Source organism: Convolutriloba macropyga, chromosome 6 (genome assembly GCF_964194025.1).
Source record: "Convolutriloba macropyga chromosome 6, txConMacr16.3, whole genome shotgun sequence".
Taxonomy (NCBI): Eukaryota; Metazoa; Xenacoelomorpha; order Acoela; family Convolutidae; genus Convolutriloba; species Convolutriloba macropyga.
This window is the reverse complement of record NC_134473.1, coordinates 8324641-8352610: the sequence shown is the minus strand read 5'-3', so window position 1 is coordinate 8352610 and position 27970 is coordinate 8324641. Positions and strand designations below refer to the sequence as shown.

General features: G+C 37.1%; 1 protein-coding gene across 1 annotated transcript; it reads left to right on the top strand.

The window, feature by feature from the left end:
• Positions 1 to 27740, top strand: LOC142340669 (uncharacterized). The gene is made up of 5 exons (XM_075391359.1): positions 1 to 442; positions 13502 to 13775; positions 22019 to 22439; positions 26510 to 26835; positions 27601 to 27740. Exons 1-5 carry the CDS (start codon positions 31 to 33, stop codon positions 27710 to 27712), a joined length of 1545 nt encoding a protein of 514 aa, XP_075247474.1. The 5' UTR covers positions 1 to 30; the 3' UTR covers positions 27713 to 27740.
• The last annotated feature ends 230 nt before the right edge of the window (positions 27741 to 27970 follow it).

Here is a 27970-nt window from a genome sequence, read left to right as displayed (position 1 = left end):
ACGTACGAGCTCGTATAGATTGTATTTCGTATGACTGAAAAGAACAATAATAGCAACAACCAGACTCAAACCCCGGACTCGAACCAGATGCCATCTCAAGCAAATCTTAATTTCCAAACATCCCAGAACAGTCAAGCATCCAGCGCAGTTCCATCACGCTCAACAACCAGTCCGGCAAATGTGCCCGGAAAGCCCAGAACTCAACAAAAACCAAATAATGCAGCAGCTGCCTTCTCAACATTACCCCTATCTGGTCAAGAGAAACTAAGGCCCCCGATGTTTGTCAACCCAGCACCCCCACCACCCATTTGGAACCCCGATAGAGACTGTGTGAGTAGGTCCTTTGGCCCGCCTATGAGGTACCCTAAGAGCAGCAGTTATCGAAGTGGACAGCCGCAGCAGCGGTCTGAACTGACGATGTCTGGTTTAATGGCCAATAGAGGTAAGAAAAGCGCATTTAGAAAAACGTTTTAGGGTAAACAAGTTGACCGCTTTTTGCGAACTGTGACTACTAACCGAAATCAAAACCTTCAGTGACCTCGAAATTGTGATCTATTCTGATTTCAAATCAAATTTGCAAGTTCGTGTATTAAGCAAGGTTATATGATTCCTGCTCAGATCTTCTAAGTTCGGCTCTTGTCTGTTATTACTACCGCTGCTTTCGAGAGAAAAATTTAGTTGTGAAAATAATTTCTGTTAGCGAGGGTATTTGTTCATGTGCGGCTTTTTAAGTCTTTTCTTATTTTTTTTTTGGTTTAGAGGTTTGATTATGATATTGTATTATTTTTAGGGTTGTTTCGATTGTAATTTGAAAGTTTCTGGTAATTAATATGAATTTAAAACCAGTTCGTATGTTCAGCTATTTTGCTGACTTCTGTTCGAATTTCAGTGATTTTTCGCATTTTGTTTTGTTTTATTGCTTTTGTGTGGGATTTTAATAGACGCTTAATTCTTCAAGACTTCTTAGATACCAAGTGAGTACAACTTTATTGGTGTTAAACGTTTTTTTGTTGAGAAAAATGGCCATAAACATAAATTTTAACTTTTCTTAGTTGTTTGCAGTTTTTCGTTTTTTTTTTCTAATCTTAAATAAGTTTTTTTTAACCTATTATGACTTGCCTATCGTTTTTCGAGCTTTTTAAACTCTATTTGCTGCAAAGAAATTTTTTTGGATTGATGTGCTCTCATAATATCAAAAAATTCATAAATTTTTCTCGATTTTTTAAAAATTTTAGGTGGTTTGCAAATGCTTTTTTGCATACTCAAAGTTTTATAGCATTTGGGGATGTATCTGGTTCAAGTTAATTGTTTTGCTGCCTTTTGTTTATTTTGAATTTATTTTTGAGTTGTTGTGGTAATCATAATTGAGTAATTTTTATGGAGATTTTGGTGGATTTTCCTTTTTTTTATTTTTGCTAATTTCTTCTGATTTTGCTTTTGCTACTTTTTATATACGCTAGCTTTTCGTTTATTGTAGAATGTTTTTTCACAATGTTCGTGAAGTGTTACTTTTTGTTTTTTTTCCGTTCTTTGCTTATTTTGTAAAAATCGGCAAGGAATTGGATATATGCTTGACCAAAGGTAGCGGTGAAAGTTTATTGAAATAGTGGTTTGGAAATAGAATATTGGCAATTTATCCATTATCTGTCGCTAATTTTTTTGAAGTTCTGAGAAATATCAGTTTTAGATCTTGCCCTTCTTTTCCTTTCCCTGACCTCCGTTTTCTCTTCGTGGAGTGTTTCTGTTGAGTTTTTTTGTCAATCTGAAGTCGTTTACGGAATGAAAACTCCACGTGTCGCATGGTCTTTTGCCAATAATTGTGTTCGAGTTTCAACTTCCAAAGAAATTTTCATCAGATGCTTTTTCCTCTGTTCTGTTCAGTTCTTTTTTCATTATTAATTTTCATGTCATTGTTTTAAAATGATTAGTGTTATTTAGTAGGATAATTTTTCTGTTAGTGATGTTGGTCAAATTTTCCTTTCGATTCGTGTCCGGAATTCTTTCGGCTATGTTCTCTTCTTTATATAATGTCTCCAGAGGCACTCACCCAAATAGTTGTCTGTCATTTCTTGGTTCGTTCCATACATTTATTTGTTTTTCATCTTTGCATTTTCCATCAACATTGGATATTTTTCCTCTGCGTCCACTTGTCCAGATTTTTGAATTTTTTGAATGACACGTCGGAATGAAAGTAGCTTGCGTGAGCATCAAGAGCCTTGTAAGCAGTCCAACAGTCCGAATAGATCAGTGTTTGGCTTCACAAAGTGTTCTAGGCATGACAAAAGAGTTTTAGAGAGTCGATCAGGGATTGAGCATAAGAATATGTCTTTAGTCTCTCGACATATGCCACCAAAAACCCTTTGTTGAGGAAACTTTCTTCCTATATTTGCGTTTCATATTAAGAATAAACTTTTGTCAATTTCAACAATTAAGCCATCTCATCCGATTGTTTCAATTGACTCTTTCTCGACAAACCAAGCGCAGGCTTCTCGCATTTAACTCGAAAGTTGCACTATTGAGGTATGTTCCATCGAGAATTCATTCAATAATTGATTGTCCCTTATCCAGAAATCTGCAAAAAGCAAAATTTTGTCTTGCTTTAATCGGGATCCTTTTAGTCAAGTTCCGTTCCTCAACTATATTTCGTATCGGCAACTTCTATATCTGAATCTCAAACTGTCTTTTTGCATTTTTTGTCGTCAATTTGCAGCGTCATTTCGTGCGCTTGAGGACATAAGCGATCTTGAGCAATAGTTCCGAGCTCTTGATAAAGGCCAATAGTCTTCGTTCCATTTGCTTTTGCAAGTATCTACTATCTTAATTTTTATGTTACTATTTCTATTTACTATTTATGTTAATTGATGGCACATCGTTACTGTGCTCCTCATTTCTCGGCCAATCAGATTTATATATTTTGTTCTATATCAGATTTTTAAAATCCTATTTTTGTACGTCTATTTGTTTGTCTACCCAGCACCCCCACCACCCATTTGGAACCCCAATAGAGACTGTGTGAGTAGGTCCTTTGGGCCGCCTACCCTAAGAGCAGCAGTTATCGAAGTGGACAGCCGCAGCAGCGGTCTGAACTGACGATGTCTGGTTTAATGGCCAATAAAGGTAAGAAAAGCGCATTTGGAAAAACGTTTTAGGGTAATCAAGTTGACCGCTTCTTGCGAACTGTGACTACTAACCGAAATCAAAACATTCAGTGAACTCGAAATTCTGATCTATTCTGATTTCAAATTTGCAATTTCGTGTTTTAAGCGAGGTCGTATGTTTTCGGCTCAGATCTTTCCTAATATTGGCTCTTGTCTGTTTTATTACTACCGCTGCTTTCGAGAGAAAAATAGAGGTGAAAACAATTTCTGTTAGCGAGCGAATTTGTTCATTAGCGGCTTTTTAAAAGTTTTCTTAATTTTTTTTGGTTAAGAAGTTTGATTGTGATATTGTATTATTTTTAGGGTTGTTTCGATTGTGATTTGAAGTTTTCTGGTAATTAATATGAATTTAAAACTAGTTCGCATGTTCAGCTATTTTGCTGACTTCCGTTCGAATTCCAGTGATTTTTCGCATTTTGTTTTGTTTTATTGCTTTTGTGTGGGATTTTAATAGACGCTTAATTCTTCAAGACTTCTTAGATTCCAAGTTAGTACAATTTTATTGGTGTTAAACGTTTTTTTGTTGAGAAAAATGGCCATAAACAGAAAGTTTAACTTTTCTTAATTGTTTGCAGTTTTTCGTTTTTTTTTCTAATCTTAAATTAGTTTATTTTAACCTATTATGACTTGCCTATCGTTTTTCGAGCTTTTTAAACTCTATTTGCCGCAAAGAAATTTTTTTGGATTGATGTGCTCTCATAATATCAAAAAATTCATAAATTTTTCTCGATTTTTTTTTAAAATTTTAGGTTGTTTGCAAATGCTTTTTTGCGTACTCAAAGTTTTATAGCATTTGGGGATGTATCTGGTTCAAGTTAATTGTTTTGCTGCCTTTTGTTTATTTTGAATTTATTTTTGAGTTGTTTTGGTAATCATAATTGAGTAATTTTTATGGAGATTTTGGTGGATTTTCTTTTTTTTATTTTTGCAAATTTCTGATTTTGCTTTTGCTACTTTTTATATACGCTAGCTTTTCGTTTATTGTAGAATGTTTTTTCACAATGTTCGTGAAGTGTTGCTTTTTGTTTTTTTTCCGTTCTTTGCTTATTTTGTAAAAATCGGCAAGGAATTGGATATATGCTTGACCAAAGGTAGCGGTGAAAGTTTATTGAAATAGTGGTTTGGAAATAGAATATTGGCAATTTATCCATTATCTGTCGCTAATTTTTTTGAAGATTTGAGAAATTAGTTTTAGATCTTGCACTTCTTGTCCTTTCACTGAACTCCGTTTTCTCTTCGTGGAGTGTTTCTGTTGAGGTTTTTTGTCAATCTGAAGTCGTTTACGGAATGAAAACTCCACGTGTCGCATGGTCTTTTGCCAATAATTGTGTTCGAGTTTCAACTTCCAAAGAAATTTTCATCAGATGCTTTATCCTCTGTTCTGTTCGGTTCTTTTTTCATTATTAATTTTCATGTCATTGTTTTAAAATGATTAATGTTATTTAGTAGGATAATTTTTCTGTTAGTGATGTTGGTCAAATTTTCCTTTCGATTCGTGTCCGGAATTCTTTCGGCTATGTTCTCTTCTTTATATAATGTCTCCAGAGGCACTCACCCAAATAGCTGTCTGTCATTTCTCGGTTCGTTCCATACATTTATTTGTTTTTCATCTTTGCATTTTCCATCAACATTCGATATTTTTCCTCTGCCTCCACTTGTCCAGATTTTTGAATTTTTTGAATGACACGTCGGAATGAAAGTAGCTTGCATGAGCATCAAGAGCCTTGTAAGCAGTCCAACAGTCCGAATAGATCAGTGTTTGGCTTCACAAAGTGTTCTAGGCATGACAAAAGAGTTTTAGAGAGTCGATCAGGGATTGAGCATAAGAATATGTCTCTAGTCTCTCGACATATGCCACCAAAAACCCTTTGTTGAGGAAACTTTCTTCCTATATTTGCGTTTCATATTAAGAATAAACTTTTGTCAATTTCAACAATTAAGCCATCTCATCCGATTGTTTCAATTGACTCTTTCTCGACAATTCAAGTGCAGGCTTCTCGCATTTAACTCGAAAATGCACAATTGAGGTATGTTCCATCGAGAATTCATTCAATAATTGATTGTCGCTTATCCAGAAATCTGCAAAAAGCGAAATTTTGTCTTGCTTTAAACGCGATCCTTTTAGTTAAGTTCCGTTCCTCAACTATATTTCGTATCGGCAACTTCTATATCTGAATCTCAAACTGTCTTTTTGCATTTTTTGTCAATTTGCAGCGTCATTTCGTGCGCTTGAGGACATAAACGATCTTGAGCAATATTTCCGAACTCTTGATAAAAGCCAATAGTCTTCGTTCCATTTGCTTTTGCAAGTATCTACTATCTTTTTTAGATTCATTCCGCACAAAAAGTTTTTTGGTAATCCCTGAAATTAACCACTTAACGAGACGCGTGTTAGTTGAAATTCCATTACTTTGGCACGCCTTCTAGGTTAAAAACTGATGCCAAAAATTTGAGGTGCAAAACATTAGCCATATAAGAGTGGGGGCTATAAGTGAAAAGGGCCCCAACTTTTGTGTGACACGGCGAACTGTTTTTGATGAATGCCAGATTTTTATCGTTAGAGAGTCACGTAAGCTATTCATACTGATTGAGAAACGAATGAGTTTTTTTTGGTTGGGGGGGGGGGAGGGAGGTTCCTTGAGATATGACTAGTTGATACCACTCCATTACAAGAGAGTTTCTTTCGTCATGTCTCAGCGCCTCCCAGAACTAGAGACCTGCTGCTCTATTTTCGTTGTTTCGTTTTTTTTTCGACAAGTCATACTTGAGGTTTAATTATAGCTAATGGTACCTGTCCGAATTCAGTTCAAGTTCAAATCGCTGACAATATCTGTCAATTGACAATAACTTTTTTGTATCTCTTTTAATATAACGCTCTCAAGCAATTTTGGACTTGTTTCAGTTGCGCTCCCAAATTGGGCTTGACAAAAGTTATTTCTCAAAAAATAAATTCTCCGCCAACACCAATTACTCAACCAGGAAAACCCCTCACTGCTCTCAACAGGTACTAGCGAAGCTAGTAATTGTAGAAGTTAGTGTTGTTGAAGGTATAATATACACCAATTGAGCATAATGCCACCTACTGGTTGGGCCAAGGGTTTTTTTGTTCTCGATGCGAGGTTTATTTGCCACCGAGAACTCTGCAGCGGGAGTGGCTTCCGCGTTTCGAGTTGGAGTTGCTAGATGTTCATGAAACCGAGTGACTGCTCCGACTTGTTTGCATACGTCCCATATTGTGAGGTTGAACTGTGGGCAATCCTCGCGGAGTCAATTACTTTTTCGAAAGTGGTGGCTTGTGGCTTGTTATCCATCACTCGTCTTATCTTGTCTGGTTTTTGCTTGTTGATGACGGGATGATGCGGTAGGTACCAAATGTTCTTTGCATCCTGGTTCGTAACAGCTGCTATGTATCCCTTATCCATATCATCAAAGATAGTGGTCATATATCTCTGTTTCAGTTGGTTGTCTCTCTCTTTACTTGTTGGGTAGCGTGACGTTTTCTCGCCAAGGGAGTCCAATCTCATATCTTTCCCCGTTGTGATGTGTGGTCTCTGCCAAAGTCTTTATTGCCTTCTGGTGTTCTTCATTGTGTCCCTTCGTAGAACCCTGACTAAAGTTGACACCTTCAAAGGTCCAAAAAAGATTTTCGTCCGGGTCGTCACTACCTCGCTTGAGATGGTTGAAAAGAGTGATGTTGTGGTTGCTGCTTCCTTTATGGTTTGGTTGAAAGTACTCTTGTGGCACAGGGCCTGTCAAAGTCCATCCTAACAGTGTGTTGACTCCGTAGGGTGTTCCTGGTTTGCCGGTAGTGAAATGTCTTGGAACAGTAGCCAGAAAAGCATCTGCCCCTATGAGTATTCCAATTTTGTTGTCACGAATTTGTGGGAAGTTGATTTCTGCCAAATGATCATGGTCTCTACAAAGTCAATTCAACATTTCTGCGGGGACAATTGGCATCTGGAACTGCTCAATGGAGGTTGCGTACACAGGAAGACTTGTCTCCGGTTTTGAGCTGTGAAGTGAACCAATTCCAATCATGACATCAGCTGTTGTCACTGTGTGCTCCCCATGTAGCGAAGCTAGAGGAAGTTCTATATCTTTGGGGACTCTAATCCGAAGAGCATCAGCAATATTTTGTGTGATCTGTGTATTATCACTTCCACTGTCCAAAAGTGCATAGGTCTCTATGTTGAAGTCTTTGTAGAAGAGCGTGACTGGTATTGCCTGCAGTTGAATAAAAGCTCTGACCCATGTGGGTTCCCGATTTCTGCTACGAGTGTGGTTTTGCACCCGTGGAAGTTTTGATGAATCATCATTCAGTTCGTTGCTAGTCGCTGATTGAAAGTGAGTGTTACTTCTGTCATTAGTTTGCTGGGAATTGATGTGCTGCTGATTGGCAGTTTGATGCGAGTTGTTGTTTCCATAGCTTGGATTACGAGGGTTGAAACTGTTTTGATTCTATCCCCTTCTGTTGTTGGTATTTGGCGTGTTACTGGTTGTTGACGAAAGCTGAGACGTTGTATGGTTGAAGTTTCTACCGAAGTTTGACTGAATCGGGTTGATCCTGGATTGAAATCCCCTTTACTCGTTGCTTGGTAATCCTTTCTCTGCAAAGTCCTGAAGTCGTCTCGATGGAGAGTTGAATGATGAAACCCATTGCATCTGTCTACAAGACATGGAATCTTTGATTTACAAAATACACCCTCATGTCTCTTCAAGGAATTGACACACAACTGTGATGCCTCACCAATTGCTGACGGTCAGCTACAGACTTGCTCAGGTATTCTTTGCAGCAACCAAGGTTGTGATCCCCAGAGCATAGTTGACAATTTGAGCTGGCTTGAAGAACTATGTTGGAGTGTTTCTGGCCTTGGGAAGGCCGTTCAACCCGGTCTGTCCTTTGTGGTCTTTGTGGAGAGACATCCTCGCAAGCCTCTGCATATGTGCTTATCCAATCTGCAAAGTCAGCCAGATTTTGCTGCTCTATTCTCATGCTCCTTACATGTTGATTCCAGCGAATCGTCATTGGTGTTGTCAACTTCTCCTTGGCAACTTTAACTACCGCAGAAGCCTTCAGGTCCGATTCAAAATTGTGAAGTCGAAAGGTCTGTACCAAACGTCTGAGGAAGGACGCAAAACTTACAAAGCTGCTGGGATTATCCATTCTGGTCCTAGGCCATTGTTCAAGTTGTGTGAGGTACGCACTCACAACATGCTGCGGCTTTCCAAACTTTTTGATAAGTTCCTGAAGGGCCTCCTCATAGAAGTCTCCGTTGTAAGAGTATCCACAGATGAAGTCTTTTGCTTTGTGAGTTACCGAGTTTTGCAAGTATGTCATTTTCTGAACAGTTGAAAGAGCTGGATTTTCGTGAATAGTTGACTTGAAAAAGCTGTACCATTGATGCCACATCAAAGGATCGCCTGAGAAATGGTCAAGACTAATCTTTGGTAGACAGAACGCATTCATCAGCACTTGATGGTTGGTCCATTCAGAACTGTGGGGTCGTTGTTGGAACTGTTGCTCAGAAAACTGTTGTGGCATGAAATTGAAGTGACGGTTGGTCTCTCCGTTGGGAGCGTTCATCATTTTGTTTGTCTCTGGGAATGAGTGATCCATTTGACTACCGAGCAAATGGCGTGACTGCTGCTGATCCCGCGGTTAGTGATTGTCTGCAAAAGTTTGAGTGAAATTGTCAGGCATTGCTTGATGTTGAAATCCGGTTGCTGTACCGGAATTCCAGTACACAGTGTCTGATGGTTGATCGCTAGAAATATTGAGGGTAGCAAAACCTTGATTTGGAACATTCACATCAACAATCGGGCAACTCTGAACCTGTTTCGCATCTTCACTGAAGCTGCGATGCTCCTGTATCGCACTGTTCTCTTTTGGTTTCTGTTGCTGAGCATTGTATTTTTCTACACTTGTTCATTCTTTTTGAAGATCACGATGACTGTTTTTGAACGGTATACCATCATGGTCATCAGAACTGAACACCTCATCCCAGCTCTCAGCGTTTTCATCTGCATTTTGCATTGGCGTTTTACGTCTCATTCCGCTTGGTTGTTTACGTCTGCTTCCTGAAACAACCACCTTGCTGCGTATTTTGTTGGGCTCTTCCGAGGAGGTGGAGGAAGAGATGAACTTTTGATGGTTTGACCCATGAAGCAATCTGACTTTTTGTTTGGTTCTCAGCCATTTGCAATTTCTCCGTGCAGACTCTGCAGCAACAGTGTCGAACTCTTCTTGTGTCAACTGCTGTTCTATGAGTTCATTACACATGCGATCAAGCTCCGCTTTTTGCTGTCGAAGTTCGTCAACGAGCTCTTGGAGGTCTGTTGCTGCTTCTGTTTGTTGCATTTGTTCGTCGAGTAGGTCTTGTGCTGCTTCCCACTCAATGACTTTGAACTTCAAGAATTGCATGAGTTGAGCCTTGGAGGTTGACTTTGTTTTGGTTTTGCTTGACATGGTTCTGGCTTTTCTCATTGGTTAATGGTTACTTTGTTTATGGTTGCACGATGACATTCACAAAAAAAATTATTGCACTATGAGTGTTATGAGTCACTGCACTTTTAGTTAGCACTTAAACTGTTGTTTGAACGCTTATTAATTGTTTTTTTTTGTATCGAAAAATAACTTGAATACTATTTATACTGCTGTTGTGGACAGCTATTAATGGTTTGGTTGTCTTATGTTTTACCAAATCTTGCTTGAATGCTGTTTTTTTTTATTAAATTATATTATGCACGCTTTGCGCTGTGGGGAGGGTTTTGTCTGATCACAGTCGCAAAGAAACACCCTAACCTGGGTAGGATACTGTTTTACCTTTTAGAAAATTTTATGCCTAGAAACAAAAACTTTTGCACTTGCGTGTCAGCAGGTGCAAAACTGTAAATCAGAATCAGCTAGAGTATCTGTTTGAATGTAAGAAGGGCTTAATCTACCCTGAAATTTTAAATGCTCTTTCGCTAGACTTAGGGTCAGAGAGTTTTAGCTGAACTAGAACGTGCTATAATCTAAGAAAGATCAGGCTTTGCTACCTATGTATGTGTTCGACTATCCCCGTCGTCAGCCTATGCGTTGGTTCAAAAGAGAACCCGCAGCCTCACCCGCTCAGGCCCCAGTCAATCTTATTAGCAAATGTGGGACCTCTAGCCGCATGGACCTCTAGCCGCAGGGGGAAGGTCATCGAACTGTAACTTACTTAGAAAGCCTGACAGCCTAGAAATTTGAAGTGCTAAAATATCAGATGGAAAAAATCTATAGCACGTTTTATTCAGCTAGGTGGTGGGATTTTTTAAAGTTTTAGTGAAAAACTACAAGTCAGAAATTTTAAGTTGTCTCTGTATTGTGAGTCGATGGTTTGGTTTTAAAATCGAGGATGTGCCAAAATTTGTTATCTTTTCTTTAGTCTGATCCGCTTTCAGAGACAACGACTGGTTTTCAAGAGTTTATTTTGCTGTATGTTCTTCTATAAGCTTGTATGCTTGCTAAATAATAGCTTACAAAGGTGTGGTTTATACCCGCATTTACTATCAAAGTTAAGTGTGGCACGATGAAACTCATGTATGATAATGAATAAAATGGTTTGGCATTGAAAGTCATGAAAAATCAAAGTTAAAGATATGACTTTTACAGCGATTATGAATATGAACTCAACAAATTTGAACTAAATAACAAGGGGAAGGATTGGGGGGCTAAACGGTTACGGACCGTTTACAGCTTCTTATATTTTGCGTTGATCAATTTTAATTTAATAAATCATAAACTTTAAATCATTCGTAACCAGTCTGTTCGAGATGCAGGAAATGGTTCAACTGAATCGAGAGCGTGTTTTATTTGAGCTGACAAACTGCTAATTGGCAGTTAATTCTGGTTCTACGAGGGCTTATGTTAGAAAATTAGAGCACATCCAATTTTTCTAAAAATTTCTTTCCTTTCATTAAAGCTTCAATCTTGCAGATGTCAGCAATGCTGATTTAGTGTAGACTTTGATTGAAGTAGCAATCAATGCTGGATTTAAAATCATCTTTTGAAGTGAGTCGAAAGTATTTTTGAGACGAGTTTGCGAAACACCACTACTGTGATTCAATTTTGATTACCTATCCTATGCTTTCCCCTCTTATCTTAACAGATGCAGAACTTAGCTTCATTGAGAAAAATGCAGCGGTTTTTGAGTTTGCACGCCCGCATTGCATTTAGCAATCAGCCGCCAAAGAACTTTGACGACAGCTGCCTTTATTTTCTGCTACGCTTTTAGTGAAGAATATCGAAAAACTGTCACTGTACTATCCGGTAGCTGTTCCCTGTTGTGTAATTTGTTCAAAGTTTGTGACGCTAGTTTTTGCTAGCTTAGATAATTTTCAGAAGGAACGTTAGCGGTGACGTTTAAAAAGCACGTTCTTTCAAAAAAAGACTCTTGTCTCAGGTGATAAGCTTCAGTGCTAATCGAGAAGTTGATTTTTTCTTCTGGCGGGTGTAATTTTTTCAATTTCAAAAAAGTTCCTTGAAATATGCCTGACTGATACCTGAAGGAATACACTCAAATGACATTAATTTCACTGCCCGGCCGAAATGACCTTGAAGGCCAAGTGCCTCTGCGCGAAGTTTGATGGCCTCCAATCATTCTGTGTCAACTGTGTACCAGGAGGCACGTGCTAAAAACTGTAAATTTGAGAAACAGCAAGTCATAATGTTGATTATATAGATGTAATTCAATGATTAGAAAATGGATGACCTTTTCACGGTAGCAAAAGAAGATTTGTGAAGCAAATCTCACGAAAGTTTCAGCTGTTGACAAGGAACAACAGTGGGCAAATGGTAGCCCAGGCATATCGTGCCAAAGTAACTATAACTCAAGGGTCTTTTTTAAAACACCACCAACACTGGCGTCAGTGAAGCAAACTGATTAGTTTGATTCTCTGACGTCCGGCCACAGCACCACCAGCACTACACATTCCATATTAACTGAATGCGGAACACCGCACAAACTGGTTTGGCTGTTTTGTTCAAGCAGTTTATTCGCATTGACCTGAGAGTTCGCTTGCCGTGAAATCACTTTCTTGCTCTTTGTTTCTTTTCAAGGTACTTGTAGATTTATTCACAGCAGAAATTTTTTCTCAGTTTTTGATTTGACTTTTCTAGAATATGTTTTTGGATTATCTTTGTTTTTCATCCAGACCATCTCAAGTGAATTTTACTGCAATGTACCGTAGAGCAGGGACCTTTCTGGTCTGAAGAAACAGTGGTTAATTTGTCCGGAACAGTTTCCGGACTCTGCGTCACTTGGACTGGATGAGCTAACTCTGATAAAATCAGAAGAACTTTTTTGCAAAAAGAACTCTGGGATTTTGAAATCATTTTCCTGCCTTTATTGTTTTTTGCTATTTTTAGAGCTCTAAATTGCGGGTTGTTTTTTCAATTTATCCTTCGAAATTTCAAAATTTTAAAGGGTTCCGATTTTTCATTTTTCGGCTAATTTGTGTATGAATCAAAATGGTCCTGTGGGCTACAAAATTGTGTTTTTCTTTTTTCTCTACGATGCCTAAGCAGAAAGTGAAATTTTGACTGAGGAAAAAAGCCACTCTCGCATGCATATTCCCCATTTTGAAAAATTTTTGAACAATAAAGAACTCACTCCACGTGGTCGTGTTCTGAAAAGAGGAATATTTTTGGGATCAGCTGTTTCTTTTTTTCATTCTGCTAGACTTGCAATTTTTTTGCAAATATCAAGCTTTTAAAACCTACCGAAAGATTTGATTTTTATCTGTGTATAGTTACAATCAAACTTCGGTATAATGGAATGAGCTGATGAAATTCGCCTCCAAAAAATATTAAAAGAGTTCTCATGTTTGTCATGATTATTGTATAACTTGATTCCCCAGTCAATCTGTCGATTTATGGGCTGTCTTTTCGTGGTCCGTGTCTGTACAGCAATTCCACTGAAAAAATTTCTTCATATTTAAACAGAATCTATCTTAAGAACCAGTTTCATATTATGATTTTTGGCGGTTTTTTTTAGAAATCGCGCGTGAAGCGAGAACGGTTATCAATAGCAAAAAATTGCGTAAATTCTTGATGATTCGATCTGCTTGAAACAACTTCCTGAGCCCTTTGATTAAACGGATCTATTCTGCTTCGCTGCCCAGCCCCCCCCCCCCCCACCCCCTCCCTCAAACTCAACCCCAGTATTTTTATGACTCCCAGCTAGATTATGTGTACTATCATTTGCGCTCGATGGGTTCGTAAAAGTTGCAGTTGCTGGGGGGGGGGGTATAAATATATATGTTAAATTTTTATTAATTATTTGTGAGAACCAAATCTGATTAGTTCATTTTACATATAGCTGGATCTACTACTTTGTCTTACCCATCTACATCAGCAGCCCATTTACCCCCTTACAGACACCCGAACCCCAAACACGTCACTATATCCCCACCCTCTCCGGCTCGATCTCTGCCCAACATAATAAACACCCAGGCACCTCAACGTGATAGTGCGGCCGAACGGGTAGGAAATCAGTTTCCACGAACATTCGGACATACGAATGTGTCAATGAGCCAACCGTTGTCAAATTGTGCTAACGCTAACCCAGCCGATCATTCGAAAAGGGATTTCAAGTAAGTTACATAGTTTCAGCTTTAACTGCAAGCTGTTTCAACATTTCAAGTCGAAACGAGTAAATCAAGATATAAATAAAATGTTCACATGTCGAAATTACCCCCCCCCCTGATTACGCCCCCAAACTGATGTAAGAGTAGGGGGTAATTGTCTATGGGAGTTAAAACGATGTAAGATTAGGGGGTAATGGGGAGTACATTCATATAGATGGACCGTCAATAATTGAGCAAGCATTGATGGTTTACAGGCTAAGGAGAATGAGGGGGTGGGGGAACAATGTAAGACTCGGGATTCCAAGAGGGGATACCCCCCCCCCCTCCCCAAAAAAAGATGTAAGAGTTTTTAGGGAAATTTGCTAAAAATTACTCCCCCCCCCCCCCACCCCCCCTAATATTACATCTTTTTGGGGTAAAAATTCAACACGGGTTGCAACGAACTTAAAGAACAAAATTATTTGTATTATTCATTAATCATCCAATGTCTATTACGTTGCACGAGTTACATTTGCTCGAGTAAATTTACTCAAAATTGTCACTATTTTCCATGACCAAGTTTTAAGATATAAGGGTGCGTGGAAATTTGTTGCATTGAGCGAATGTGGTTCAAATTTGCCTCGAGTTTAGAAATTTTCGTCTCATTTGTCCAAATTCCTGTTTATGAGCAAGCGTGGACAGCAGTTACAAGACTAATTAACTGTCCACGCCCAACGTCACAAATGTCCACACGCCACTGTTGTCCATTTTTACAATATCGAATAACAAAGATAGTGACAATTAGACCGAAAACAAAATGTCTAATTGATGAATAGTTTCAGAAAAAATTCGCAGTGCTAATCGTAGATTTAAATAACAATTGGCAGTTGCAACTACCATAATTGCTGATTATTTTTAGAATTGTTCCTCGCAATAGTAATATTGGATTAAGGAGACAATTGGCATTTGCAATTATCATTGGCATATATTAATTCGCAAGAGGGTTAAGTCGTTCAATTGTCTGAAGAAGTATTCAATAACCTTCGAGTAATAGAATTTTAAGCAAATTAAATGCTCAAAATCGTGGACAATGGTAACGTTTATCCGTGCATAGTTGTGATGAATTCCATGTTTGTTTGTCAATGTTGACCTCGAAAGTCCAAAACAGCCTCCAGCCTCAAAAAATTTCAATTTTCAAATTTAACGTTTGAAGCGTGTCTCTGAGAAATTTTGAAGTCCGTTTTTGGGGTGACAGTTTTAGTTTCAGCTTTGAAATGAGCACATTCAAAAATGCTTTTTTAAGAAGAAAACTTGTTGACATAATTTCTTTCAAATTCCTTGAAGGTGAACTTAAGGGTTATAAATCTTTTCTAAAACGACTGGATTGAGAAGTCAACATTTTTGCTAAAATTTGTGATGTACTGTTCACATTTCCCCGGGTACATCTTAATTCTTTTCAGCAATACATTTAATTGACTCTATTTCAATGAATTTCGGAATGCGCAGCATACAAAATAATAAATATGAAATTATTGGTACTGACCCAAAAGGAAGCAGGATTTACGTATTAATTGTAATTGTACGTTGAGTTGGATAGACTACAAGTGATTTTATATTATGTGATTGATGATAGAAATTAAACATATTGTGGAGAGCCGTAATTTTAATTTAAAGATTGTGAAGATTTTCCAAACTTTTTGATGAGAGTACTAGCAATCTTATTGTTTAGATATAGGTTTGCTGAAGAGTTTGAATCAGTAGTTTTGTTTAAATTAGTCGTAATAGATCAACTAAAGTTTATTAATCATTGTATTTTCATTTTCTTAAAATAAAAAAAAGAATCAAAAGATTTCATTTAGTAAGAAAGAAAGAATTTATTTATCTGGGTTCAAGTAACATATTAAATGAATAACAAAGTTATAAATTTAAATATCAAATGAGACCCGGAAAGGACAGATAACGGGACAATACAGTCCACAAGACTTCTGCCCTGGTGGCTAAATGCAATATCAATTTGATCAATTAAAGGAAAATGAGAGAAAAAAAAATAAAAAAGTCAGCTATGCCAAAATTTGTCGAGAAAAAATTTTTTATCGTTGACAGAAAGCGGAGAGCCCACATGTATAGACTGATAAACACATTGCATAGCCTGCTGTTACCGAGAGAAAAAAAATCTAATTTACTCTCGGTAACAGCATAGCCTGCTGTTACCGAGAGTAAAAAAGTCCTTAAAATTTTTCTCAAAAAAAGTGAAAAAATGCGATTTCTCGAAAACTAGAAGAGCTAGAGGGGTCAAACTTTCAAGCTAGAATCAGGGCCGAAAATTGAAGGTCCTGTAGCATGCAGCCAAGAAGCCAAAAATCAAAAATATGTTTTATCAATTCACGGTTTTGTAGTATATATATGTCTTTCCAATTATGAAACAAAAGTGAAATTTTTGAAAAGGGCAGATCTAATATGTTGTGTGGAATGACGCCACAGGTTTTTAGCATGTTGAAAAGTTTGGTTTCACGATATCTAACAGAAAATTGTTCAATTTGTCTTTTACAGAATGGTTCTGTTAATAATCCAGCTGATGCACGGCGTGTATTTCGGTTAGATTCTGAAAACTTAAATAAATCGTTTAAAAAAGTTGGACAATATTTTTGTTTGAGCGATCTAAGAACAAATTTGAGAAGCTCATAGACGTGTAGCTCATATATTGTTAATAAGCAATTGCTTTGAAATATATCATCACAGTTTTCGCGTTTTTTGCGGAAGTAAATGAACTTCAGAATTTTCTTTTGAAGGATATATGAGGGTTCTAAGGATTTATAACTACAGCAACCGTAAACTAAAAGGCCATACTGAACTATTGGTACAACGTTTGTACGTTAGTAGTTAATTAACTGAGCTCTAGGTACATAGTGTCGTAGCTTCGATATAATACCACTTTGTTTACCGAGTCTCACTTTAACAAAATCAATATGCGATTGATAAGAGAACTTATTATCAATGTTAATGCCCAAATACTTGCATACAGGTTTTACCGGAACTACACAGTTATTAAGTGAGAACGAACTGGAAGCGGTAATGTTAATGTTCATTTGAACTGTTTTAGACATATTAAGAACAAGTTTAATGGCATTCAGCCAATTATTGAGATAGGCAAGATCGTTTTGTAAGTTGTTTCTTTGGCAGTTAATAGCTGTTAGGTTTGTATCGTCGGCAAGCACCTCGGTTGATGGACATGAGCGGGGTAAGTCGTTGATATAAACTAAGAAGAGGAGGGGCCCTAATATAGAGCCCTGGGGGACACCACAGGATATGTTTCGCCATCCAGAGGAAACACCATTAACTTCAACGCGCTGTTTTCGATTTGTTAGGTAGGAGCGGAACCATTTAAGACAAATGCGACGGATGCCGTAGGTTTCTAATTTATAAAGAAGTATAGAATGATCAGGGGTATCAAAAGCTTTCTTAAGGTCAAAAAAAAGCTATAAATATTTTTTACCATGAAGTAGTTTTGCACGCTCGGTCAATTCAACAATTGCATCGATTGCACTATGTTTTGATCGGAAGCCGAATTGCTGGGATAAAGGAGTAAAAATTTTTCTGAATACTGATATACTCTGTTGTACATAGCTCTTTCATATATTTTGCTCCAGATTAACAAAAGTGAAATTGGTCTATAGTTTGATTCATCGGTCTTTGCTCCATCTTTATGAAATAGGAGGATTTTGGCTTTTGTTAGTCCTGATGGCAAGATTCCATGTGTGAGCGATTTGTTTATCAGATGCGTTAGGTAAGGAATTACCACAGGCGCAGATGCTTTTACGATTAAGTTGTTGACATTATCATCACCAGAAGATGATTTGTTATCAAGCTGATCAATAATGAGTTTAACTTCAGCATTTGACACTTCATATAGAAACATCAACTTTTCCACATAAGGTAAGACTGGTAGAGCGGATTCAGGCAGGGCAGCTTTAATGTCTTTGGCGATCGTTGTAAAGTAATGGTTAAACTTATCTGCTATATCCTCAGCGGTAGGCTCCGACTGCCTCTGCAAACACGATGTGAGCGCAGGGACAGTTTGAGCGTGGCCACTGGAACCTCGTAAATCATTTAAAAGTTTGTAAGTTTGTCTTGAGTCACCAATACATGCCTTGAATTTATCCCAGTAAAAGTCCCAGTTTTTAGATTTTTTAACAGCTTGTTCAAAGATGTCACGTAATTCTCTAAATTTTTGTAGGTATTCTTGGTTGTGCGGATTTTGTTTCCATTTCAGGTGCGCGCGATTTCTATTTGCTCTCAGATTTTTAAGGTTGTTGGTTAAACATTTTGGAGTGTTACATGCTGGCTTGTTAAGGCTCTTGATAGGTGCAAAATGATTTAAATTTTTTTCGAGATGTTTTTGAATTTATTGAAAGCAGAGCCAGGCTCCTCTTCGGTGACATTTTTTTCATTAAAAACACTAAGGCTTTCGCCCAGTCTTTGAAAAAATTCATCACGTAATAATTTGTTTTTTAAGAAGGACGTGTCACGAGATGAGATCTCGGGCTTTTCGAGTTGACATGAATCCCATTCTATTATACCGGGTAATGATCAGAGATATTCTCTTCTTTCAATACGAAAGAACGCGTCAGATTTATATTTTGGAAAAAAATAATCCAGGCAGGCGGAGGTGTTTTCTGTCTCTCTGGTGGGTTCATCAGCGAAACAATCAAAACCATTAGCCGTTATTATATTGAGATAGTTTTTGATAAGTGCATTATTTTTGAGAATATCGATGTTATTATCTCCACATATGATCATAGGAGTTGAATGAGAAGCGTTTCGCTCAAGGAATTGGTCTAATTGGTCAAGAAACAGTTGTTAATTTGATTTTGGTTTCTTGTATAGAGTCAGAAAGGAGTATGTATGCCCATGAATTGAAATGTCTGATAAAATACTCGCTTTGAATGGACTATCTTTCTCGCCTACTAGCACGCAATTTTCATTTTGCATCATCATTCCTCCATCTGTTGATTTTCGGTTTCGAAAAACGAACTGTCTATATCCCGGTAACAAGTAACATTTTGGATCATCATTTGTAGTTAGCCAAGTTTCAGTCAGACATATTACGTCTGGTGGAGACTCAAGACTCAAAATTAACGCTTCCAGTTTCTCATAGTACGGCTTTAGAGATCGTACATTTAGATGCATAACAGAAACTTTGGTTTTTAAAGACACATTCGGAACTGCAGCAGTAACAATTTTTGGATTATTTATGTTAGTTGTTCCGAAAACAGTACAAAACATCATCCAAGCTATAATTGAGTAGGATTCCTCCATCATAGAGGTTGTTGAACTTAATGATTTGTTGACTGTTGGGCTTCGTGAAGAATACTGTTCCTTCTTTGGTCCATGCAGAAACTTGACTCGTGCTCGACTGATATCCTCAATGATCCGTACGTTGTTGGCCAGGGGGTTGTCTTTGAGTTTCTTCTTATTTGTCAGCATGTTCACTTTACCAATGCGTCGCGAAAACTTGACTATTATTGAACGAGCAGTACTTTTCGTGCCAAGGCGATAAGCAATGGAGATGTCGTTCGCAGTTACTTTTGATTCGATGATGTTCGAAATGTTGAGAACTTTTTCAATTGTTTCTAATGGTGTTTCTAAGTGGCCGTCCTCATGCAGATTTTCGTTAACTCCAAGAATTTTAAGGTTATCGCTTCTATTATAGGTTTCCTGTTGTTCTCTTTCACACAATGTCTTCAGTTCAGATTTCTTTTCAACGAAATCTCTTATCTTCCCTCAAATCGCCCATTATTTCTGTCTTCATGTCTGACACGGCTTTCGTTATAGCATTGGATAAAGTGTCTTTGATTTCTGTCTGCAGTGTTTCCACAATTTTTGGCAGCATGCTTGATATTGTTCTTTGGATGGCTTCGTCAACAAACTTTTGTATTCTTGCGTCGTCTGAATTATCTTCCTCAATTGGAGAAGATCCTAGCAGAAGTCGAGATCTTTTGTTGTCCGGCTTTGATAACGGTGTTTGATCGTGAAAACGCAGTTCGGGGAGTGGGGGCGCAATCTCAGTACTTGGTGCTGTACCAGGTTGGGAAATTATTGGCATCTGGTCACTGGGGATAGTCACCCCATTGGCAAGTTCGCCGACATCAGTCTGAAACTATTTAATAAGTTTATCACAACAATTAGGCTAATTAGTGCAGTTCGATCGCACATTTTTCAAAACCTATTAGATTTGAAAAAATCATCCAAACAAAAAATTTTCTGCTGCCAACCTGCGTCCTATTTAGTCAGAATTTAGGCAGCCTCGGAAAATTTTTTGACCCCCTTCTAAATATAAGAGATTTGTAAACCCTTTACAAAGCCGCAACTAAACTCAGAACAAGTTTCGTAGATGCTAATGTGGAAACTCTTAACTGCCAGAAATTGGATTTTTAAATGAAACTTGTTAGCTAATTATGCTCCAATAGCAGCTAAAGTCAAGGCTGAAAAAATTCTTGGGATCATGTTTTTCTTTTTGCTTAAGAAAACTTCATAAGTATATGATAAACTACTGGACGTTTTTGCGTGAGGCAAGATGAAAATGGACTTCTTATCGTTTTGCAGACGCTTGTCATTATTTAATTATTTTTCTCTAATTAAAATAATCCTTGGGGTATAAAGGCGTGTAACAGTTTAGGTCGATTACTTAGACATGACGGTAGAGAGGGTTTTTTTTTCTTCAGAACCAAAGGTTTCGAGCATTTCTTTGGATGTTAAAACACAGTCAAAGAAGACAAGAACGAGAAACGTTTATATAAAAATACTAATTACAATCAACTTGGTATTCCACGTTTTGGGTAGTTGATTTTAAATTTTCATAATGTTGACCATCATGAGTGTAATTATAAGCATTAGCTTGTTCACACATGGTAATTGAGGAAAAGTGTTGTTTACATGGGAGAGGAAACGGTTAAGGCAAAGTAAGCCGAAGTAGATTTAAGGCGATATAAAATAGTTATTTAATCTGTCAGAAATAATACATTGTTGACCGTTTCAATCAAGGCTGGGATCTTTTCCGCTTGCGCCACCCCACTGTAAGTTAGGCGCCCAGTAGTGTGTTCAAACACTATGCATGCATTTGAATTGCTATGTGTCAATACATGTGAATAGGTATTTTGAAACTATGAACATAGCGCAAAGTTGAAATTAAAACGTTCATGGTAATAAAGCACTGAAGTTAATATAAATAATATAAATATCAGTCACAAATTTGCTCTTATTACATTTTTGGAGTAACGGGCTTTGTAATGAGATATATTATTTCTATTTTCTTGCATATTGTTGCAAATATGGTAGTTGATTTATTATACCAGGCACGTGGTTATGAAAAATAAAGAACATTTTCTGAAGGGAGCCGAAAATAATTTTTTTAGGTGCTAGCGGAAAATATTCCATGCCTGCGCACAGTATTTTAACTTATAAGGCATTCAAAGGTAGCAAAAAAACCAAGATATGATTTTTTAGACGTCTAGTGGTTGCGGAGCGCGCCCGTCGGCCTTCGAGGGACTACTTATAATGCAAAGTTTCTGGCTTACGTGACCCATTTTCAAAATTCGGCTTGCTTGCCTATCGGTTTGCTTGACCGCCACCAAGGCAATAGCTTGGTTTTCGACAAGGTTCTTCGGCTGATAGAAACAATCTTTGACTTGATAGATTTGTTTGATAACCAGTTAATCGTTTTTTTTTGGTTTCTAGTTGTCTTTCAACGTCTCTCGTTCTTTTTGAGTTAATCATTTTTTAGATTATCTTTTTAATTCATTTTAAATAACTATTTTTTTTGCTCCCTGACAAAATCCGAATAAAAATATTTATATCCGGTCTTTCTTTTGTCTATTGGAACCGGGTCTTGTGTTTTAGACATTTCTAAATTCAACAAGTTTTGAAATTTTGTCATCAACATTGATACCCTTCTATTATGCATTATCTTTGGGTTAAAATTTGGGTTTTGCCCGTGGCTATACCGACATGGTTACGAAAAGTCACAGTTACAATTGAAGAAAACCAACATAGAAGTTTAAATAATCAACAGATGTGAAACAAGTGAAAACTTGAGAACTGATAACTGATTAATTCATCATAAACCACTGTAACCGTATTAATTAATCTAACCCAAAATCATTTTGAAAGAAGGGTTTCCAAGGCGGCAAATGTAATAAATTGCCCTTTCTCATTCTAATGACAATAATGAGATTTTAAATATGTTATGCTGTTATAATATAATTGTTGTTTAGAGACTTTGCAAAGCTACTAGAAGCCAGTCGGAATCCTCTAGCCGCCAGATCACTAAACACTCCCTCGGAGTTGAGTCTGCACTTGTCCAAATGCTCCTCATCACTTAATTGCGAACAAGAATCAAATCAAAACAAATTAACTGGACCGAATGCAGGCTTATCTGCGTCTGCGAAAATCAAAACAAACACTCCTACATGGATAAAGGCGCCCCAAATTGACATTCCGAAGGAGCTGCAAATTTCAGATGTGGTTAAGGTACCCGTGAAATCTGAAACCAAGACCTCAGACACGGGAATAAGTCAGCGATCAGAGACGCAAGTGCTACTCAGTTCTCAACGTAGTGGTTCTGTCAATGGTCGCCAAAGTGTCTTCAAAAGGCCAAAGCCACCATTATCCAGTAATACAACCCCGTGTCAACAGGTTTGTTTTGTATCCTGGATATTTGTCTAACCGCAGGCGTATACACAGGTCTGTGCACGTCTAATGGAAGGAATGAGGGAATAAAGTGCCCTCCCCCCCCCCCCCCCCCCCCCACTAAATTGACCCTACAAATTTTTACCTTTTATTGTTATACAAAAATTAATGGGATCTTTTCCGTTTGTGCCCCCAGTACGTTACGCTCCCCCAATTACAGAGCACGTGTCATTACGTGGCAAATCATTATGTAAAAATATGGCACGTGCGTCTGGCGGGGTGTTCGAATAATATGCACCCAGTGAGCTGGGGGGACAAACGGAAAAGGTCCCAAAAATTGTTTCGTATAGACCCTGTTCTTATCAAAAGTCTAACAACCATTATCAGAGCAAAAACAAGTCTCAACAAGAGGAGGACGTTATCCGGAGGATTTCGCAAAAGTACCTTTATGCCAAATTTTTTGTTATTTGGAGAATCTGGTGTTACATAAAGCATTTAGAAACTCAAGTACCAATTTTTTTTACTTGCTTCATAAATTTTTAAATAGCTACGAATTTCGTTGAAACAGCTGATTTTAGAAAGAACAAAAACAGGTTGATATCTTCACTTGATACACTATGGTACCAAAAAGCTACGTACAGCTGAAGATTTTTAAAAAAGCAAAACGAACATCAAATAATATAACATTTTGAGCCCAAATTTGTTCTCTAATAACGCGTCATTACACCTATAGCTCTTTTAACGTCTAGTAGACAGTTTGCATAGTTTTCATACAGGTTTCTCACGACGTCTGCGTCAATTTCATTCCAAATTTTATATACTTTTTCTTCAAAATTTTCTCAAACAACTGTCTATTTTCGTAATCAGTGCGCCAAAAATAAATATTCAATAGGATTCAGATCTTGACTGTGTGCTGGCCATTCCAGTACCTTCCACTTGCTTTTGTATTTTAGAAAATGCAATTCCGACATCTCGTAGCGTAACAACTTGGCTAACGGTGAAAGAACAAAGTGGTTTAATCATTTTTTCTCTTTGAGCGGAGAAAGTGAGAATGAAATTTAGAAGCAGAAATCATGCTGCACGTAGCTTTTTGGTATCATAGAGTACTAATTCTATTCAAAATTTTATCGCTGAATGCTCTGGTTGTGTCGATAAATTGAGGTCTTCCGCTCATGATAAGTTTTTATTTTATTTAAACTTTTTCCTGTATATTTAAAAATTTATTATTTCTGGTTCTCGTTTTTGATCTTACGTCAGTTGAACAAGACTTTACGAGCAGATCTCTTTCGCTGGTCCATAGTTGCCATTCTTAAGTTTCTGCTTGATATGATGCTAACTTGATTTCTGTGTCATTGGTTTTCACTTGCTCAATTTGCTACTAGTTTTGGAGCAATTTCGTAAACGAGATTTGAAAAGTGGTCATCTATGCTACACAGCTGAAATCTGACGATGAAAAAATAATTAAACAGATCAACATTGTAAGTTATATGGTTTTGTAGAGTTTTGTGAGAAGGTATTGTATGACCGGATTGTAAGTTTTTAAAATATCAAGGTCAGCAAGATGAACCGAATCAATGAAGCGAAGGATGTGATATTTTTCTGTTTTTACGTGAGCAGACTCCATTATGGATAATGCATTAGTTGATAACAGCTGTTCATTTATACTTGATATGCAAAGTGCATAGAACTAACCAGCTGGTTGATCTCTCCTTTTGCCCTAACATATGTCCGAGCTGTTCTGGAGAGTTGAGATTTTGAAGTCATTTCCGTTATAAGAGGAGGCAGGAAGTCAAAGGCTTTTCGAGTGGCGTACAATCTTGGTATTTGGAACTTCAATTTAACGAGAATAATTTTAGCCCGAGACTAATATTTCTGAAATATGATTACAGAATTATTTGGTTGTCGATAAGTTTAGGTTTCTTGCTGATGATGAGCTCTTTTATTTTAATGTTTCTCCGCATCAGTCAAAAGTTAATTCTTTGGTTCTTGTTTGATTTTATTTTCTTTCTCTTTTGGTAAAAAGTTTTTTTTGGTTCCTGTTTTTCTCTTATTTCAGCTGCGCAAGAAGCAGCTGGGCTGTGATTTCAGCTGAGCTCTTTTTTAATCTTTCCAATTTAGTTGACTGATTAATCGTTTGGTTCTTGTTTTTGATCTCATTTCAAATGGGTGACAATTGAAAATAATCTCTGCTGCTGGTCCATAATTGTCATTGTTAATTTTCTGTTTGATATGATGCTAACCTGAATTCTGTTTCATAGGTTTTAACTTGATAAGTTTAAAACTAGTTCTAGAAAGTTTTAAAGCAGTGCACAATTACTCAGACAGAGCTTGAGACTCACGTTGAAAAGGTAAGCAACTACAGACCAACATTTTTAATTACATGGTTATCTTAGGTTCTGTCGGTTGTTGTATGACAGGATTGTAGTTTATTAATTTTGTCAAATTTTGACTTAATCATCCGGGTTTCGCGAATCATTCGGGTTTTATGACAGAATGAAGAATCTCAAATGCTCTTACTTGTCTATGTTTGTGCATTCCTGTATGTATAATTTTGTTGTTGATAACATAGATCTCTTCTTTTTTTTCCTTGATAATATCCTATGTGAATATAAAAGGCAGGTTTTGTCTCTCTTGTTCCATATCGCTGTTCTACCGAATATAGACGAGTATTTTCCCCGCCAATTCGGAATGCTTCATTTTTGTCTATAAAATAAATTTTTCGCATTAGAGATTTATGACTTTCATTTTCTCTCTCTTTTGGTAAAAAGTAGTTTTTTGGTTCTTGTTTTTCTCTTATTTCAGTTGGGAAAGACTTGAAGTGGTAGTTTGATGGTTATTAGTTGTCTTTGTTAGTTTTGTGTTTGAACTGATGCCGTCTTCATTTTTTTCTCATTATTTTTGGCTTGCTCAGTTTTTCAGTAGTTTTGTAGTTATTTTCTGAAACAAATTCTAAAAGTGCAGAACAATGCTAGATAGTGCTGAAAAATGAAATTGACAATGAAAGTAACTACAGATCAACATTGTTAATTACATAATAGCTATCTGAAGTTTCTGAGAATATATTTTATGCCACGATTGTAGCATTTCTGAGTTAATTCAAATTCAACTTTAATCATCCAGTTTAAGCTAGATGCATTGAATCAACGAAACTGTCAAACCCTTCTCCTTTTCCCAGTAATTGCACTCCATTATGGATAATAATATAGTTTATAACATATACCCGTTCGTTAATTATATCCGAAATGATTAGAAACGACAGACTAGACTCCCCTGCTTACTTGACATATCTGTAGCTGTTCTAGAGTGTAGAGATATGGGTGAGTTTCCTCCATTGGGGTAGGTAGGAATTCGAAGGCTTTTCGAGTGGTTTAGGTTCTTGGTGTGGGAACTTCAATTTAGACAGACTGTAATTTCATCCCATTTCTATTATCATCTGAAAATTGATTACAGAATGCTTCAGTTCTATCCATAAATTGAGCTTTCCAACTGACAACAATGATGATATTTTTAAAATAATCTTTATAACTTTATTTGAATTTTTTGCTTCTTGTTGTCGGGCTGATTTTAGTAGAGTCACACTTTAAGAGTAAATCCCTGTTGGTCCTCGTTAGTTGGCACTTTGTTGCTCGTTTTTTATTGGTATGTTTATTCTTCACTGACGCCAGGTTGAGTTCTTGATTAAATTTCAAAAATGCGTGGCCCAATTTTTACGTTTGTTCTTTAGGGCAAGCATGTGTGACATTGGTTTCTAAAAAATTTCATTCAACTATTCAAGTTTACTCCGCATGGCGGAAATTCAATCAGTTTTCATGGCTCCATTATACATTTTATTTTCAGCCTAAATTAGTGCATTATCTATTTTCTAATGCTGTATTTGTACAGAAACTGAGAATTAAAATTCGGGACCCCCCTTTAAGTTATAGAAAAAGTGTCATTACATAGTAAATCCTTATATAGTAGTGATATAGCCTTGGTTTTCTATTTTGAAGGGGTGGGGGTTCAAATAATATGCGCCCAATAGCTGGTGATGTGAGGGCCATAATCGGTAATAAAGATCCGAAATTAATTTTGTTTAGAAACGCGGCAGGTTTGACATCAACTACCTTCTCTCCAAATCCAGTGATTCACATCATTCAATCAACAAACGAGGACAACAAACACAACCTCCCCCTCCACCCCTTCTGTTACCCTTCTCTCACTCACCTCCATGTTTTCCACCAGTTCTGGGAACAACACCCAAAGGAACCGAGTACCAGATGCCTACATTCTCTGGACATCGACAGGATAGTAGTTTGTTTCGGGAAGTGAGTGATGCCAACTATTTGACAGCAATTGTCATTTTCAATCGAGTGATTGACCAACTGATGCAAGTGGAAAGTATGTTGGACCACAACACAAAGATGTAAGTAGTACTTAATAGATATGTCGGGGGTTCACAAACAACCCCCCCCCCCCTCAAAGAAATTATTGCCTCATACTGTTATAGCATATTCACGCTATTTATTGGGTCCAAACTCCGTGCCAAATTCACGGTTTTAAAAAGATAAGTAATCATTTGACTTCAGGTCACCGTTGATTATTTTTTTCCAAAATATATTTTTAAAATAATGCCGCCCCTCCGTTTTAATTTTTTGGAATTTGGCAACGCAATGTCGGAATCTGTTTTCTATACACCCCTTGCCCTCTCCTCTCTATGAGAAAAATTCATAAGCCTGTGTAGCAAAAACAAATGCCTGTTTCTACACTGATTATTGTTTGGATATCCTAACTATTATCATTATTAGCTAAACTTTGCCAATTTTGGAATTTCTGGTTTCTGACCTTCTTTCGTAAAATTTAAAATGTGTTTTTATTTTATTCAGCATCTTAGTATTTTCTAGATCTAGGATTTTATCTCAATTAGCTCAAAATTATAACTTTGATTAGCCGTTTTTATATCAATGACATAATAAAACAGCTAGATTGTAAACATCCACGAGTATATGATGATAAGCGAAGTTCTGCTTTGAAAACGGAACCAATTTGAAATTATCTTTTTGATGACAGATCTTTCAAATTAAAGTATCTGTGTTTTGGTGTATTATTGATGATGATAATCAAAAAAAAATTCAAAAACGAAGTGCATTTTTATACGTATTTCCCGAAAATGAAGTAAATTTCTGTTTAGATTATTTGAGTCGAATGTGAAGCTGCCTCTCATGTTCTTTGTGATGTATCTCAAGTCGAAACTGAATCACAGCAATCCACAGATGCAACTTCAACTGCCATTCTCGAAATAGTGCCTTGTTTCCTCCACCCCCTCCCTCCGTGAACGAGTTTTTTGGTTTCATTGCTATATGAATGCTTGGTTTTTTCACTGATAATTGTTCGTGCATGGTTAGAAGTGGGAGTATCCATTGTAATTTATAGACATTAAAGGTGTAAAATATCGATAACGAGGGTACTAATCTACCAGTGCAAAAGGAAACAGTTCCTGTCAATCTATTGTCATAATCCAATTCTACTTTGATTCTTGTTTTGATCATATGCTGTAAAAT